Source organism: Lygodium microphyllum, chromosome 1 (genome assembly GCF_053477565.2).
Source record: "Lygodium microphyllum isolate KBCC chromosome 1, Lygodium_microphyllum_v1.1.10, whole genome shotgun sequence".
Classification (NCBI taxonomy): Eukaryota; Viridiplantae; Streptophyta; class Polypodiopsida; order Schizaeales; family Lygodiaceae; genus Lygodium; species Lygodium microphyllum.
In genome coordinates, this window is record NC_141135.1 from 57433434 (window position 1) to 57447409 (window position 13976).

At 43.0% G+C, this 13976-nt stretch overlaps 1 protein-coding gene across 3 annotated transcripts in view; it reads left to right on the forward strand.

Moving 5' to 3' along the window:
- LOC148041148 (nudix hydrolase 20, chloroplastic-like) overlaps positions 1-6407 on the forward strand; it is a 64815-nt gene extending 58408 nt beyond the window's left edge. For all 3 annotated transcript variants that reach the window (XM_087677045.1, XM_087677038.1, XM_087677042.1), the window contains 4 exons: positions 5437-5516; positions 5603-5718; positions 5831-5951; positions 6054-6407. In XM_087677045.1, the coding sequence (XP_087533171.1) occupies positions 5437-5516; positions 5603-5718; positions 5831-5951; positions 6054-6123 (387 nt within the window). In that variant the 3' untranslated portion in view covers positions 6124-6407. The remainder of the gene's footprint in view (positions 1-5436; positions 5517-5602; positions 5719-5830; positions 5952-6053) is intronic.
- Positions 6408-13976: the final 7569 nt, after the last annotated feature.

The window sequence follows — 13976 nt, forward strand, 5'->3', positions numbered from 1 at the left end:
TGGATCTCAACAAAGTGAGTAATGGAATAGAGGCACAAAGGAGTGGTCAATAGAGAAAGATGAACACGACGACGAATGTAAAGGCCAAAGCAAGGAAGATGCATTATCCCCAAATACGGAGCTATACTTTCTCAACAGTTCCTCTCAACAACATGACATATTGGGGAACAAGAACCCAAATAAGCTGAGGGGCTACAAAAGGAACATATACAAATAAAATGGGCAAAAGACAGCAGTTTTTTCTCAAGACGAGGAAGAACTTGATGGTCCAACCTCAACTAGGTATGATGAAGTACAAAGGCTGCTCAAGGGTAATGCTGTCACCAGTACACAAATTTACTCTTAAGTAACTCTGGACATGATGGGCATGATGGACGTTGCATTAGTAATAGTGCTGGCAGGACCTTGGCATGTCTAATTACCAAAGAGTGCACAATGTGGATGACATGAGTGAGACAAGGGAAGTTCTTTCCAGATGGAAATTGGGGACAAAATTGCATGATTGTGAAGAGCATTCTGAGATGTTTCATTTGACTGCAAAGAGGACCATGTTTCAACATGATTGCATGCTGATGTGTTAGTGTTGTGCCAAAATTCAAGGTTAGGAGTGAAACTTTCAATTAGAAGTGAAAGTTTGGGACAGGCCTGCTAAAATTTAAAGTTTGGCCCAAAGTTTGGATAGCCCATTGAATTTTACAGTTGGGCAGCCTATTTGAAAGTTTGGCAGGCCATTGAAGTGAAATTTGTAATATCTCCAACTTCTATAATCAGAATGTTTGTAACTATCAAGACTTCATTTCTTTTTTTGCAAGTAAAGTGTGGCTAATTATATTACTCAGAAGGCTGAATACAACGAAGTGCACATGCTCAACAGACTAGCTGGAGCTGATGCAAATCACAAATCCATCATGTATACAAGCCTCTCAAGGCGGTTTGGGGGGGATAGGGGCAAGAAGCCATAGAGGGGGGGTGTTATCGCCATTTGGAGCTGTCCGCCTGCATCATGTCAAGACTTCATTTCTAATATGCTAGTTTTTGGACTATTAATTACACTTGAACTTCGACTAGGATCATTACTAAAGCATGCCAAATTTCTTTAAAGAATAAGCTTGAACACCATGTGTAATGTATCTCCTAGCTAGTTCATCCAGGAACCTTGGAAAATGGGGAGGTCATTAATGATATAACGTGTCCGCCTATCGGCTGTCCAGGTACGTTTTTAGCAATCCATCGAGAGATGAGTCTAAGTGACGTTGCTTAGCACTTCCATGGAATGCCACGGGGTTTGTCGCCTAGGGTTTCTTAAGTCCGCCTTGCAACGGAATGTTCCCAGCCGAACCCACTAGGATCGATGTGAAACTTGAGTCCCTAGTGGTCAAGGTCTCCCGACACCATTCTAGCGTTAGGTTTTGGACATCCTACTTTACGTAGAGATATCCAAGCCGAAGTAGACCCATGCCGCACTTGGTTCAAAGAGAATGGGAAACGAGAGGGATGCATTGCTCGGCTTCTCTGCTTGTAGGGCATAGTCCCATTCCGGTCCCCTAAAACGGCATGAATCGGGTTCTAACTTAACAATATCTAAAGGTTGAATGGTGGTAAAACCTTGTGAGAAGCCTCCCAGTTTTCTGGGACCACCTTGCCGTAGGACGGACCCGTTGGGGTTCCGTCCACCCGCTTCCCTTGATAGCTTTAGTTTTCTAATTAGATCCTACCACAATTACGTGTGACATTTAAAACCAGCTCCCTTAATTAAGCCTTTAGGGAACTGGGTTCGTTCGCGTAATTTACAACACAGATACGAAAACAGAGCAAGCAGTCCTTTTGACAAACAAATTTCTTAACTTATCTTCAAGTTAATCTTTGTCTCCTGCCCATACAGGAGAAATTATGTATTCCTTCTGCCCAACAGAAGTACCCGGTCCAAATCACATGGCACCATAATTTCCATCAATTATCTAGAATAGGATCTTCTAACGCCACAGACGTTAGGCTCACGGCAGTCTTCAACTCCGTTCCGGATCAGGCAAAGGGTGTCCAGAGCTCCACCTGATCCCAAGCGACCTAGGAGTGAGACACATCTTCTGTGGTTGGCCTTTTTACCACTCGACCTTCGGTCTGTGAATCGAGCAGTGTCCTCTCGGATTGAAACGTGGTGTTACCTTGGAGATGATCCACCCGTGCAAAATATCATTCCTTAATGTGTTGTTGCATCTAGCCCAACCTCGAATAGGATTGATAAACGTAGTCTCTATTGGACGAATCTCAAGGCATCGTACATTTAATCATAATGATTGTTGTTTGTTCTAGCTACGCATAACTTCAAGATCCCAATGAACTAATAGCTCGTGATATTAGCAAGACTTTAATACAAGATCAATTTGTGTACCATCGATGTATGTTTCATATAATCTTTCCCATGCATGCACCGTCTATGTGTATAACCCTTAAGTAACCTTATATGCTTTTTATGCTTCGTATGATTTTGTTGCGTAACACTGGGATGCAATGATTGTATTTGGATACAAGGGTTTGTGCGATCCTCAATGCATCATATGCATAAATCTACGGAAGGTCATCTATGGTTACGGAAAGAATTATCCTAAAAACCCCTACGAGTTTATTAACTATTGAGAAATAATTTCGGGTTACTTATTAAAATGTACTCATGCGCATGCCAAGGCGATATAACCCATGTCTCAATAAATAGCAGAGAGGACAATTAGTACCTGGATATTCGAATATGAATTATCCATACCCAACGTTGTATTCGTATTAGCACAAATGCCCTGGCCGGTGGCTCCATTGTTGGATGCGGGATTACTGTTGGTGCATGTCTCCCTCCGTTTGGGGGCCATACTTTCGGCTTATCTCTCTCTCTCTCTCTCTCTCTCTCTCTCTCTCTCTCTCTCTCCGGAGAGAGAGCGTGTCGGGGTGACTTTCCTTGATTTGTGATGAGGGGGTTTAACTCGCGGGGAAAGAGGGACAACAACGTGTGTGGTCACTCTCTAAGGAGGGGAAGAGAAGAAGAATCCTTCTTAGATTATTCTCTCTCAACCTCTCTATTACCTCTCCCTCTCTCTCTCTCTCTCTCTCTCACCCTCTCTATCCCTCTTTCTCTTTCACCCTCTCTCTCTTTTTCAACCAGCAGCAAGGGGGGCTCTCTCTCTCTCTCTCTCTCACACACACACACACACACACACAATAGCAAAAAAAGGAGGCAAGAGGTGGTATCTTTGTTCGCTTAAGGAGGAGGATTTATATAGGTGTTGGGGGTGTATTATTGGGGGGGTGACGGAGCCCTTCCCTCCACCTGGGCGGCCAATGTGGCTGCCGCCATGCATCCATGTTAGCCCCTTCTTCCTCTACGTCGCTGCCATCACGCTGTCTCCCCTCCCCCCCCCCCCCCCCCCCCCCCCCCCAACTTGTCGGCGACGATGGGGGGGGGGGGAAAGGGATAATTTTTTTTTTTTGATTTCTCTTTAATTATTGGGGGGGGTGGGGGGGTTCTATGCGAAAGTGCAGGGATTTTACAAATGGAGGGAGGATCTTGTTGACCTTGGATGAATCTAGATAGTGAAGTGAAACCATGGCTATAAGAGAGTATTCTTCTTCTACCTATAAGTTGTAGTTAGGTCACTGATCAACGCTGGAGCTTGTCGATGAAGCAAGGACCTTGACCTTGGACGATTTTGGGTAGTTAGCGACTAGCGCAAGTGAGGCCATGGCCATAAAAGTGAATTCTTATTCCACCAATAAGTTGTACTTAAGGATCTAACTAGATTAGAGTAAGGTCCATTGGGTGAGATTTCTAGAGTTTACAATTCATAAATAAATTAAGTCAAGCCAATACCCTGCAACTTAGGGCCCACCCTCGAGCCTTCATGAAAGCCAAAGCCTTTTGAAAGGAGCCACCTATTTACCAAGCTTTAAAGATGGTTTCATTTTATCACACAAAATGCAGGCAAAAGGTTTTTTAAGTGTCGGCACACAGTTTTAAATATAGAAATTAACATGATCAATGAATTAAACATGCATGAACAAAAATGCATAGTTGGTTATTGTGAGGTATTGTAGTAGATAGCAAATAGTTGTTATTTTTCAATCTTGTATTGTGGGTTACTTTGTCAATATCTAATCTCTCAAAGTGGGAATACCCATTTTGGTCCATCATTGCATGATAGAATGTTCAATGGCCCCATGATCCCCAACAGTTGCTTGCTCCAATGTGGCACCCTTTTTCACAAAAATTGTTTAATACAAAAAATCTGCAAGATTTTATAAGGATAATGCGTTCCATGAATATGGGATGATAAAATGATGATTTTTGAGTATTATAGGCAAACGAGATACAACATCTCATTTGTTTGTTTTGTTCTGTGAATTGGGTATGCTTGAATAGGTTGTGCAAATGCTATCACAGGGCCAAACCCTTGAAGCCTCTAGTTTTGTTAGGTTATGTTGCTTATTTGCACTCCTTTCAGTTGATGCTTCTGGGGAGACCAACATTACATTGGCGAGGATAGGCGCCAAGCACTCCATTTAGGGGCTAATGTAACCAGGGACTTGAGAAAGGATCACCCCACCCTAACCCTCACTTGGTAAAATGCCCCATCCCGACAAGTTCCCGCACCGGGAGTGTCATACCTATCTTGGTCATTGGCTCGTAATACAACACCTTATGATTGTGGAGACAAATGCCGCTATCCTTGAGTTCATTCAATGTGATTATTGTATAAGACATTCAAAGATGGGTAAATTTCAGAGCAATTTGAAAAGAACATTCACAGGGTATTTTGGTAATTTTGAAGTTTGAGGAGTATTTTGGGAATCTCTACAAACTATAGGGGCATTTTGGTGATTTTCCCTTGAATGTCTACTAAGGTGTGGTCAAGGTTATGGGGTTTAATTCTTTCTTCAAAGTTCTTATGTTCTGTTTATTAGTTATATAATGGGATTTCACATCTCCTTTTCTTTTCTCTCATCTAACCCCTGTATTGGTAAGGCGTGCCAACTGAACTGATGACGTTAGGTTCCTACTGTTTGGTCTTGTGAACCTGATGAGGTTAGATTCTTCTAGCCCAAAACAATTTGTGATTAATCCTAACAATTTGTATTGACATTAGGGTTCAAACCTTGTGAATAATTGAGATCTTTTAGTCCAAAACAATTGGTGTTGCCCTTAGAACCAATATTTTGCATCTTTAAAAGTCTGTTTTTTAGGTTGTTATTTTAGACTACAGGTATTCACAAATTGATTGGTTATTCATAGGCCTTGCTACAAAGTACTCAAAGAAGTGTTCTTTAAGACTAGTGCAAGAGGTGCTTAATAAAATCCATTTGCATTGAATGTACAATGTACTTGAGAAATATCTGTGGACTACGGGTACAGCTGCTTAGAGAAAATGTGTGTTCATTTGCCTTGAATCTGTGCAGCCTGAGGGGCTGAATTGCAAGGAAAATGTCATCAAAGAATGTGATGAAGAGGCTGGCATTCCCAAGGCTCTTGCAGAAAGGTAGTACACACTATGTGCCAAGCCTTGAATACCTTATGGAGCAGTAAAATGCTTGGCCTGCATTGTTTAATGAGTTTGATGTGTAGGGCTGTGCCAGTAGGTGCTGTCAGCTATGAAGACATTAATGGCAACAGATTTAAAAGAGATGTTTTATTCTGTTACGATTTGGAACTTCCTCCAGATTTTGAGCCCTGCAACAAAGGTAAAGTTTTCATGATCAACCATTTGGTTTACCACTTAATATGATGTGTTCTCAGCATTTCTCATGTATATTCTCTCTCTCTCTGTATGTGTGTGTGTGTAAGTTCATACAGATGGAGAAGTAGAGAGTTTTACATTGTTGCCAATATGTGAAATTGAGAAGATTCTTCAAAACAGCAGACTATATAAGCCCAACTGCGCCCTTGTAGTCTTGGATTTCCTCTTCCGCCATGGGTAAGTGGCAGATTGAGCCAAGTTTTCTCTTTTCATTTGAAGCTCAAAGAATGGACTGGTTTAAGAACTGAGCTTTAATTTTTTATTTCTGTTCTTCTATAGGTACATAAGTCCAGATCAGGATGGTTATCTTCATCTTCTGCAGAGTTTGCGAAGGGGGGAATGTCTGTGACGTCCAAAATTGTAACAGGAGCACTCACAAGATATATCTCATAAGATATTCACATTGATAAGCTCTACATTTTTTCAGATAACTTCACAGAATACATTTTTAAAAGTTACTGACATTGATACAGAGTTGGGTTTAGCCATGGGAGAATTCTACATATAGCATAAACTGCATAATGCCTTGGTGTTACCTCTTCTGAAGTTGCTGTTTGAAGGCAGGAACTGGTCTAGCCTCAGAAATGATGTTTAATATCACCGATCAGTAAATTAAAAAGTAGATCTTGGACAGATGGTATGTTTATATTGAGATCCATATTTAAATACTTTATTCTTGATGTTACAAGCCTTATTCATTATGGAAAAACTGGGCTTCCTGGATATTGCAGAGTTCTTCAACACAACCTCAAGGAATGGTGGCATAGTGAATATTTACTCCCTTGTGTATTGCAGGAGGGTTTATATATTAAAAGTAAAGCTATCAATCCTACTAACAAAGAGGCAAACAATGGATGCTTATGTCCTGGAAATATGAGAATAGCTGAGAGAGAGTGGCCATTATCACACCCTGATGTAGCTTTATTATACTAATTAATGCCATTTAAGCTCATTTAAGATCACTAACTGGGGTAGCACATGTGGCATCAAGCCTCTGCATGCATACAGCAGGCTACGCAGCCTGCTGATTCCCCTGTGGTGGCTGAGGCAGAGGGAGGCTATGGAGGTGAGAGGAAGGTTTTGAGAGGAGCTGGAAATGGGATGCAGGTTGACTATGCCGCAGCGGTTTGTGGGAGCAGATCAACATGGTTGAGGTTGAGATGGAGCTGTGTGTGTCACTGCAAATACATAATGAGAGGAGGAGGGAGTTTGGAGCTGAAATGAGGATGCTGTGTGCCCCTGCTGCATTTTCCATTTCCAAGCTCGAAAATAGGTTTGCTTTGTTTTCTGATGCTGGTGTATACCTATATTTCATGGGTTAGGCTCCTGGGGAAATGGAGTTTGAGAGATGGTTAGGATACACCTATCAGTTCCGCGCATCTCTCCATCAGTTCCAATTTTTTTGGGAAGGGTTTCTTCTTTGTCTTGCTGGGCTCTGCATGCTCATGTAGGAATGGCTGTGTGGGTTCATTTTCCGTCCCTGCCTGACTGCTTGGATAACAAGGTGGGGGCTCTAGCAGAGGTGCTGGGCATGGTGCTTCGTGTCCCGACTAATAGCTCTGTTGCCATGCACTCTTGCAATGTGTGTGTGTCCTATGGGATTGTTGCAACGAAACACTGGAGGTACTGAAGCTGTTTGATGCAAATGGCCTCGAGACCATCTCTGAGGTTAAGTTTGCATCATTTGCCAGCATCTGCTATGCATGTTGATCCCATGGTCATTTCACCAAGGCAATGCCCTAATAAGCTTTTGGAGAGGAAGGAAACGGGCAGGAGAAAAATGAATGTGGGAGAGGGATCTAGCAAGTCCTAGAAGGGGACAACCATCAAAAAAGCCAGGTGCAGCTCAACTCTTCGAAGACCACAATCTCTCAGAAAAGGTGGCCTGATGGTGGTACTCCTGCACAGTCCTCTAAAGGTAATCAGATGTTGGCCAATCAAGGTAAGGCCACTGTTAATCCCATATCCAAGCCTACGTAAGGTGATAGCGATCCTGCCAAAGAAAAGGAGAATGCTAGACCTTTGCAGGGTAATGCTCAGAAGAATGGTAAGTGAAAGTTGCTCAAGAAGCTTGCTGAGCAGGTTGCCCTAGCAGGGTACGACTGCTTCATGGAAGCACACGTATGCGGCAAAGGTGGTATGATAATACTTGTCAAGTCCGAGTTGAAGGTCAAGCTAGAATGGGCTGACGGTTGGGGCATGACTATTGCAGTTACATTTAAGTGTAATGGTGAGGGATCATGGTAGTTTTTCTGTGTGCCCGGAATGCTTCTAGTGACAGGGCAATAGTATGGTCTTTATTAGAGAAGAAATTAAGGCAAAGTACCATTATTTTGGGTGGGTACTAGAATATGACACTTCAGTGCAGCAATGGATCATATGAGAGTGGCTGCATGATTGATGTAGAGAGGGATGCACGGGACATGCTCGCTTTGAGTCACCAACCTAAGGATGCTGCTTGTCTTGGAGATGATTTGCGCACCTCATTCACTTGGCACAATATTTATGCAGGTGCCATGTGGCAACAAGACTGAACAAATATTATGTGGATGGGAATGGTTGGTGGGTAGGACCTGGAAGCAGACTGCACAACCTTAGTTCTTTTCTGCTGCGGTGTTGTGTGCACTGTGCAAAGCAACCAAGGACCACCACCTTTCAAGCTATCGGCTCTCAGATCGGGGGAGCAAGCCAATCTTGAGGTATTGCTGCGTCTATCTCCCTTCTCCTCAGCTCCACTCCTCGCTGGCAGCCTGATACTTGCTTTAGAACCTCCTCGTCTGCCATCATGTATATCTCCCGCGATGTCCTGATGGTACGAGCCGGGCCAGCCTTTCAACCAGCCCACTGGATGTGGGGGTGCTCGCCAATCTGTGCCCCTTCCCGGTCCCTGACCTGGGGGTTCCAAATCACCGGCTGACGGTCTATCTCCTCCTGGCAGCCTGGGGAGCTCTGGATTAGGGCCTTACGGAGGCCTTGCCACACACGGAGCAAGCTGCATAGGAAGGGTGATCTGGGGGGGGGGTGATCTGGGCTGACGTGAAGATCCATCTCAGGGATGGCCTCCACTCACTGCCAAGTCTCGGTCTACAGTCTTGAAGACCCTCTTGCAATAGGACTTTCCAGGTCTGCCCTTCCAGTGTGAGGCCGCAGACAACTAGCTTGCCCAGGAGGGCCATACTCTGATACTTTGGGTCTATGATCCCAAGCCCTCCCTCTGATCGATGTCGTATAATGGTCGCCCACGCCACCTTGGCCCTGGAATCCCTGGAGCCGTCTGACCCGGACCAAAGGAAATTCTGCACTAGGCAGCGAATCTGCATTACGCAGGAGGAGGAGAAGCACCAACATGAGGCGATGCACCGGGCCGTTGCTAGGAGGACCTGGTTAACTACCAGGGCTCGGCCGGCTAGTGAGAGGCGAGGCGTGCTCCAGTAGGTCAGCTTTCTCCGAATAGAATTGAGGACTGGAAGAAACTGTTGGGCGGGAGTGATGTCGAGTCCCACCTAGAACCCTAGGTACCGGACGGTCTGTCCTGTGCTCATCCATCTAAATCCTAGGTGGATGCCCCACTCCGTGCTAGAGTCCGGGTGTGTGAGGAAACCAACCGACTTTCGCCAGTTGATTTTTGCTTCCGCTGTAGAACAGAACACCTCAAGAGCCAACCTCACTCTCTCTAGCATCAACTCGTCGTCCTCTATGTAGAGCATTGTATCATCTGCATACTCTGAGTCTAATAACTCGGTCTCCTCTCTAACTGGAAATTAAGGCGATGTAAACCGCTCACACGTGACCTGAGGAAGTGAGACATCGCCTTTGCAAAGAGAAGGAACAGGTACGGGGCCAGGGGGCAGCCCTGTTGGACCGATCTCTCCAGCCGAAACTCCTCCCTTCGCCTCCCTCCTATGAGAACCCTGCTGATGGCCGATCTATAAAGTGCGGAGACCCTGGAAATCCAAGCTTGGGGGAAGTCCAACCTCACCATGGTGCCCTCTAGGAAATCCCAGTCCACCCTGTCATAGGCTTTCTCAAAATCCAAGAGTAGTACAGCCAGTCTTTGCTCGCTGTATTGGGCCCACTCTATCGCTTCAAAGAAGATGAATACATTGTCCAGGATGCTCCTATCTTGGACAAAGCCTGTCTGTGTGTCATGGTTGATGTCTAGAAGCAAGGGGCGTAGCTGCCTACCAATCATCTTTGCCAATGCCTTATAGGCCATTGACAATAAGGTGATCGGCCTCCACTAGGAAAGCTCCAACCGGTCTCCCCCTTTGGGGAGAAGACTGATAAGGCCTGCCGATAGACTACCTGGCATCTGTCTTGAAGTGAAAATCTCCTGAAAGGCCATCAGTAGGGGGTCCTTCACCACGTCCCAGAAGATAGTGAAGAAAGCCTTAGAGAGGCCATCCTCTCTCGGGCATTTCTGCCCGTCCTGTGTATGGAAAGCCTCCTCTAGTTCCTTCTCTGTGAAGGGGGCTGATAGATGACTCAGAAGAAGACTATGAAGCCAGAAGAAACAGTCGAGATGGGTGAGCACGAGTGATTCCTTTCACCTCCCAGCCTTGCCTAGTATATTGCTGGCCAGACCATCGTGATCCGATTGCTAGCCGTCAAACCTTGGTGAGTCCTACTATTCTTGGACTCTCTTCAGTTCTAGGCTCCCCTTAACCCCGTTCGGGCGCCCAAGAGCCCGGACGGTCATCCTCGTGCGTGTTCCCCTTGATTTACCTTAATGTCACATTAAATGTCACTTTAATGTCACATTCAATGTTTGTGACCTTAATGTCACATTAAATATCACTTTAATGTCACATTAATGTCACATTTCCTTCCCCTTAAGAATCGGTTTCGTCCTCGAAAACGATACTTGGAAGGTCTAACTGTAAATCGAGAAACCTTTTTTTTAAAGTACTTACTCGCTCCCATGTTGAGCTTTCTTTTGAACAATCTTTCCACTTAACCAAACATTCTTGATAAATAGTATTCCTTGTTCGTCTATTACGAACATTTAATATTCTTTCTGGTTCATGTAGATTAGATTGGTCATTGAACAGCTCCTCAATGTCATCATTTAAGATTAGATTATCCAAATCACCCAGCTTCTTCCTTAATTTACTTACATGAAAAACTGGATGTATTTTACTACCAGCAGGTAGTTGGAGCTTGTAAGCCAATTCTCCCACCTTTTTAAGTATTATGAAAGGACCACAATACCTTGGTGAAAGCTTTGGACATTGTCCCTTTTTCATAGTTTTAGTTTGTTCAGGCACCTTAAGATAGACCAATTCTCCTTCTTCAAAGGAGATGTCTCTTCGGTGAGGATCTGCATATGCTCTAGCTCGATTTTGAGCCTTTTTAATATTTTCTTGAGGAAATTTTAACATACTATTCATATCCTCCAAAAAGTCTTTAGCTGCCTAAACCTTTTTCTTATGTAGTCCTACTGCAAAAGGAGCTCTGGGCTGAAACCCATACATTAACATAAATGGACTATATCCAGTGGAAGAGTGCTTGGCACTATTATATGCAAACTCTGCTATCGGTAGATACTCTTCCCAATTAGTTTGCCTTTTACTTACATATGCCCTAAGCATATCTTCAAGAATTTGGTTAACCCTTTTAGTTTGCCCATGTGTTTGCGGATGATCCGCCGTACTCATGCTAAGTTTAGTATCCAATTTCCTAAATACCGCACGCCAAAATTGGCTATCAAATTTTCTATCCCGATCAGAAACTATATTTGCCGGAAGGCCATACAATCGGTATATGTTCTCTACGAACAATCTAGCCAATTCTGGTGTTTTAACATTAGTTGAAGTTGGAATGAACCTAGCCATTTTGGTTAACCTATCCACAATCACCCACACAGAGTCGTGCCCCCTCTGTGTTCTAGGTAAAGCAACAATAAAGTCCATGGAGATACTCTCCCATTTTCCCGAAGGAATCTCTAGTGGATGGAGAAGTCCTCCCATTTTCAATCTTTCAGCTTTATTAACCTGGCATTTATTACATTTGACCATATAGTCAAGGACGTCCTTATTCATTCCAGGCCAATAGAACTGCCTTTTAATAAGACTATAAGTCTTATTAACTCCTGGATGTCCCGCACTAGGGGTATCATGACACTCAAAGAGTATCTGGCCCCTTATTTCTGTATCTTTCGGGACACATACTCTACCTTTGTAGAGTAAATAACCATTATCAATGGTAAAATTCTTCCACTTGAATCCGGTTTGAGCAACCCCTAATGCTCCATTTCCTTGTTGAACATCCTCAGATATTCCTTCCTCAGTAGAAGCACTTTCATTTGGATCCCCATTTTTTATTGCTTCCCATACATTGGAATATGCCGGATCAACCTGGCATTTCCCTTTTAAAGATTCAAGCAAGTTGGAAGTGAAGTGAGTAAAACTCAATTCATTAATGATGGGCATTCTGCTGAGTGCATCAGCTACTATATTATACTTTCCTTTTCTATATCTTATCTCATAGTCGAACTCTTGAAGGAGTTCGCCCCATGTGGCTTTACGCCCGCGTAAATCCGGTTGATCATTAAGTCACTTAATGCTTTCATGATCCTATAAAATCAAAAGTTTGGCACCGTACAGATAGTGCCTCCATTTCTTCATTGCATGTACTATTGCATACAGCTCTCTCTCATAAACAGAATAATTCTGTTTTGCACGATCTAATTTCTTGCTTTCAAAAGCAACTGGTCGACCTTCTTGTAATAAGACCGCGCCTATCGCCTTATCACTGGCATCAGCTTCAACCACAAACAGTTTATTGGGATCCACAATTAATAATACTAGAGCTGTAGCAATAGCTACCTTAAGTTTTTGAAAACTTTCATTTTGGTCTGTTCCCCAATTAAAACTTTTTCCTTTCCCTTTAAGTTGGTCTGTCATTGGAATAGCTATTTTGGCATAATCTCGAATGAATCTACGATAAAATCCAGATAAACCTAGGAAGATCTGCAGCTCTTCCAGGTTCCTTGGAGGTGGCCATTCAATAATTGCCCTTACTTTTTCTGGATCCATATTGATTCCCTCTTTCGAGATAATATGCCCCAAATATTTGACCTCTTGTGCAAAGAATTCACATTTAGTTTTCTTCGCATAAAGGGAATGTGTTCTTAACAGTTGGAATACTAATTGTAAGTGTTCCAAATGTTCTTCTCTTGATTTACTAAAGATCAAGATATCATCCAAGAAAACTACTACAAAATGTCCTAGATAGGGCCGTAAAACACTATTCATCAGCTTCATAAAGGTAGCTGGTACATTAGTGAGGCCAAAAGGCATCACCAAAAAATCATAATGCCCGTATCTAGTACGAAATGCTGTCTTGGGAACATCTTGTGCCTTAATTCTTACTTGGTGATAACCTGATCTTAAATTTATCTTTGTGAAGAATTTTGCCCCTTGCAATTGATCAAAAAGATCTTCCATTCTGGGCATAGGAAATTTATTCTTCACCGTTATTTTATTAAGTGCTCTATAGTCAACACAAAGTCGCATAGAACCATCTTTTTTCTTTACCAATAAAATTGGTGAAGCCCAAGGTGAATTACTGGGTTGTATAAACCCTTTATCAAGGTAATCCTTAATTTGTCTTTCAACTTCTTGATGCTGTGTTTCACTTAACCTATACGGTGGTTTAGAAATAGGGCGTGTATCCTTATTTATGTCAATTGGGTGATTTATATCACCCCTATCTGGTGGAAGGCCACTTGGTAAATCAGAAGGAAACACATCTTTAAAATCATCTAACAAACCACTTAATTCATTACTTACATTCAACTCACAGACATAAGAAAATTGTTGCTTTATATTACAGAAAGTAAAAGTGTTTTGTATAGGAAGAGACCATAACATATATACCTCACAAGCTTCCTTCTTTATCAGCTTCTGAACTTCAGTGGAACACAACAAAGGGTTATCAGATACTTCATGTTCACCTTGAATCACAAAAGTCTTACCATCCCTTTGAAATTCCAGTGTATTATGGTGATAGCTATGTTTTAAGGATGGTTCCAATCCCCATAGCCACTCCCTCCCTAAAGCAATATCAGCTCTTTCCATGTTCATAATTTGGAAATCAAGTTTATCTTTATATCCTTGAATCTCAATTTCCAAATTGGATACCATTGTATCCCATATTTTATTGTCTTGGCCTTGCATCATACGAACAACATATTGATGC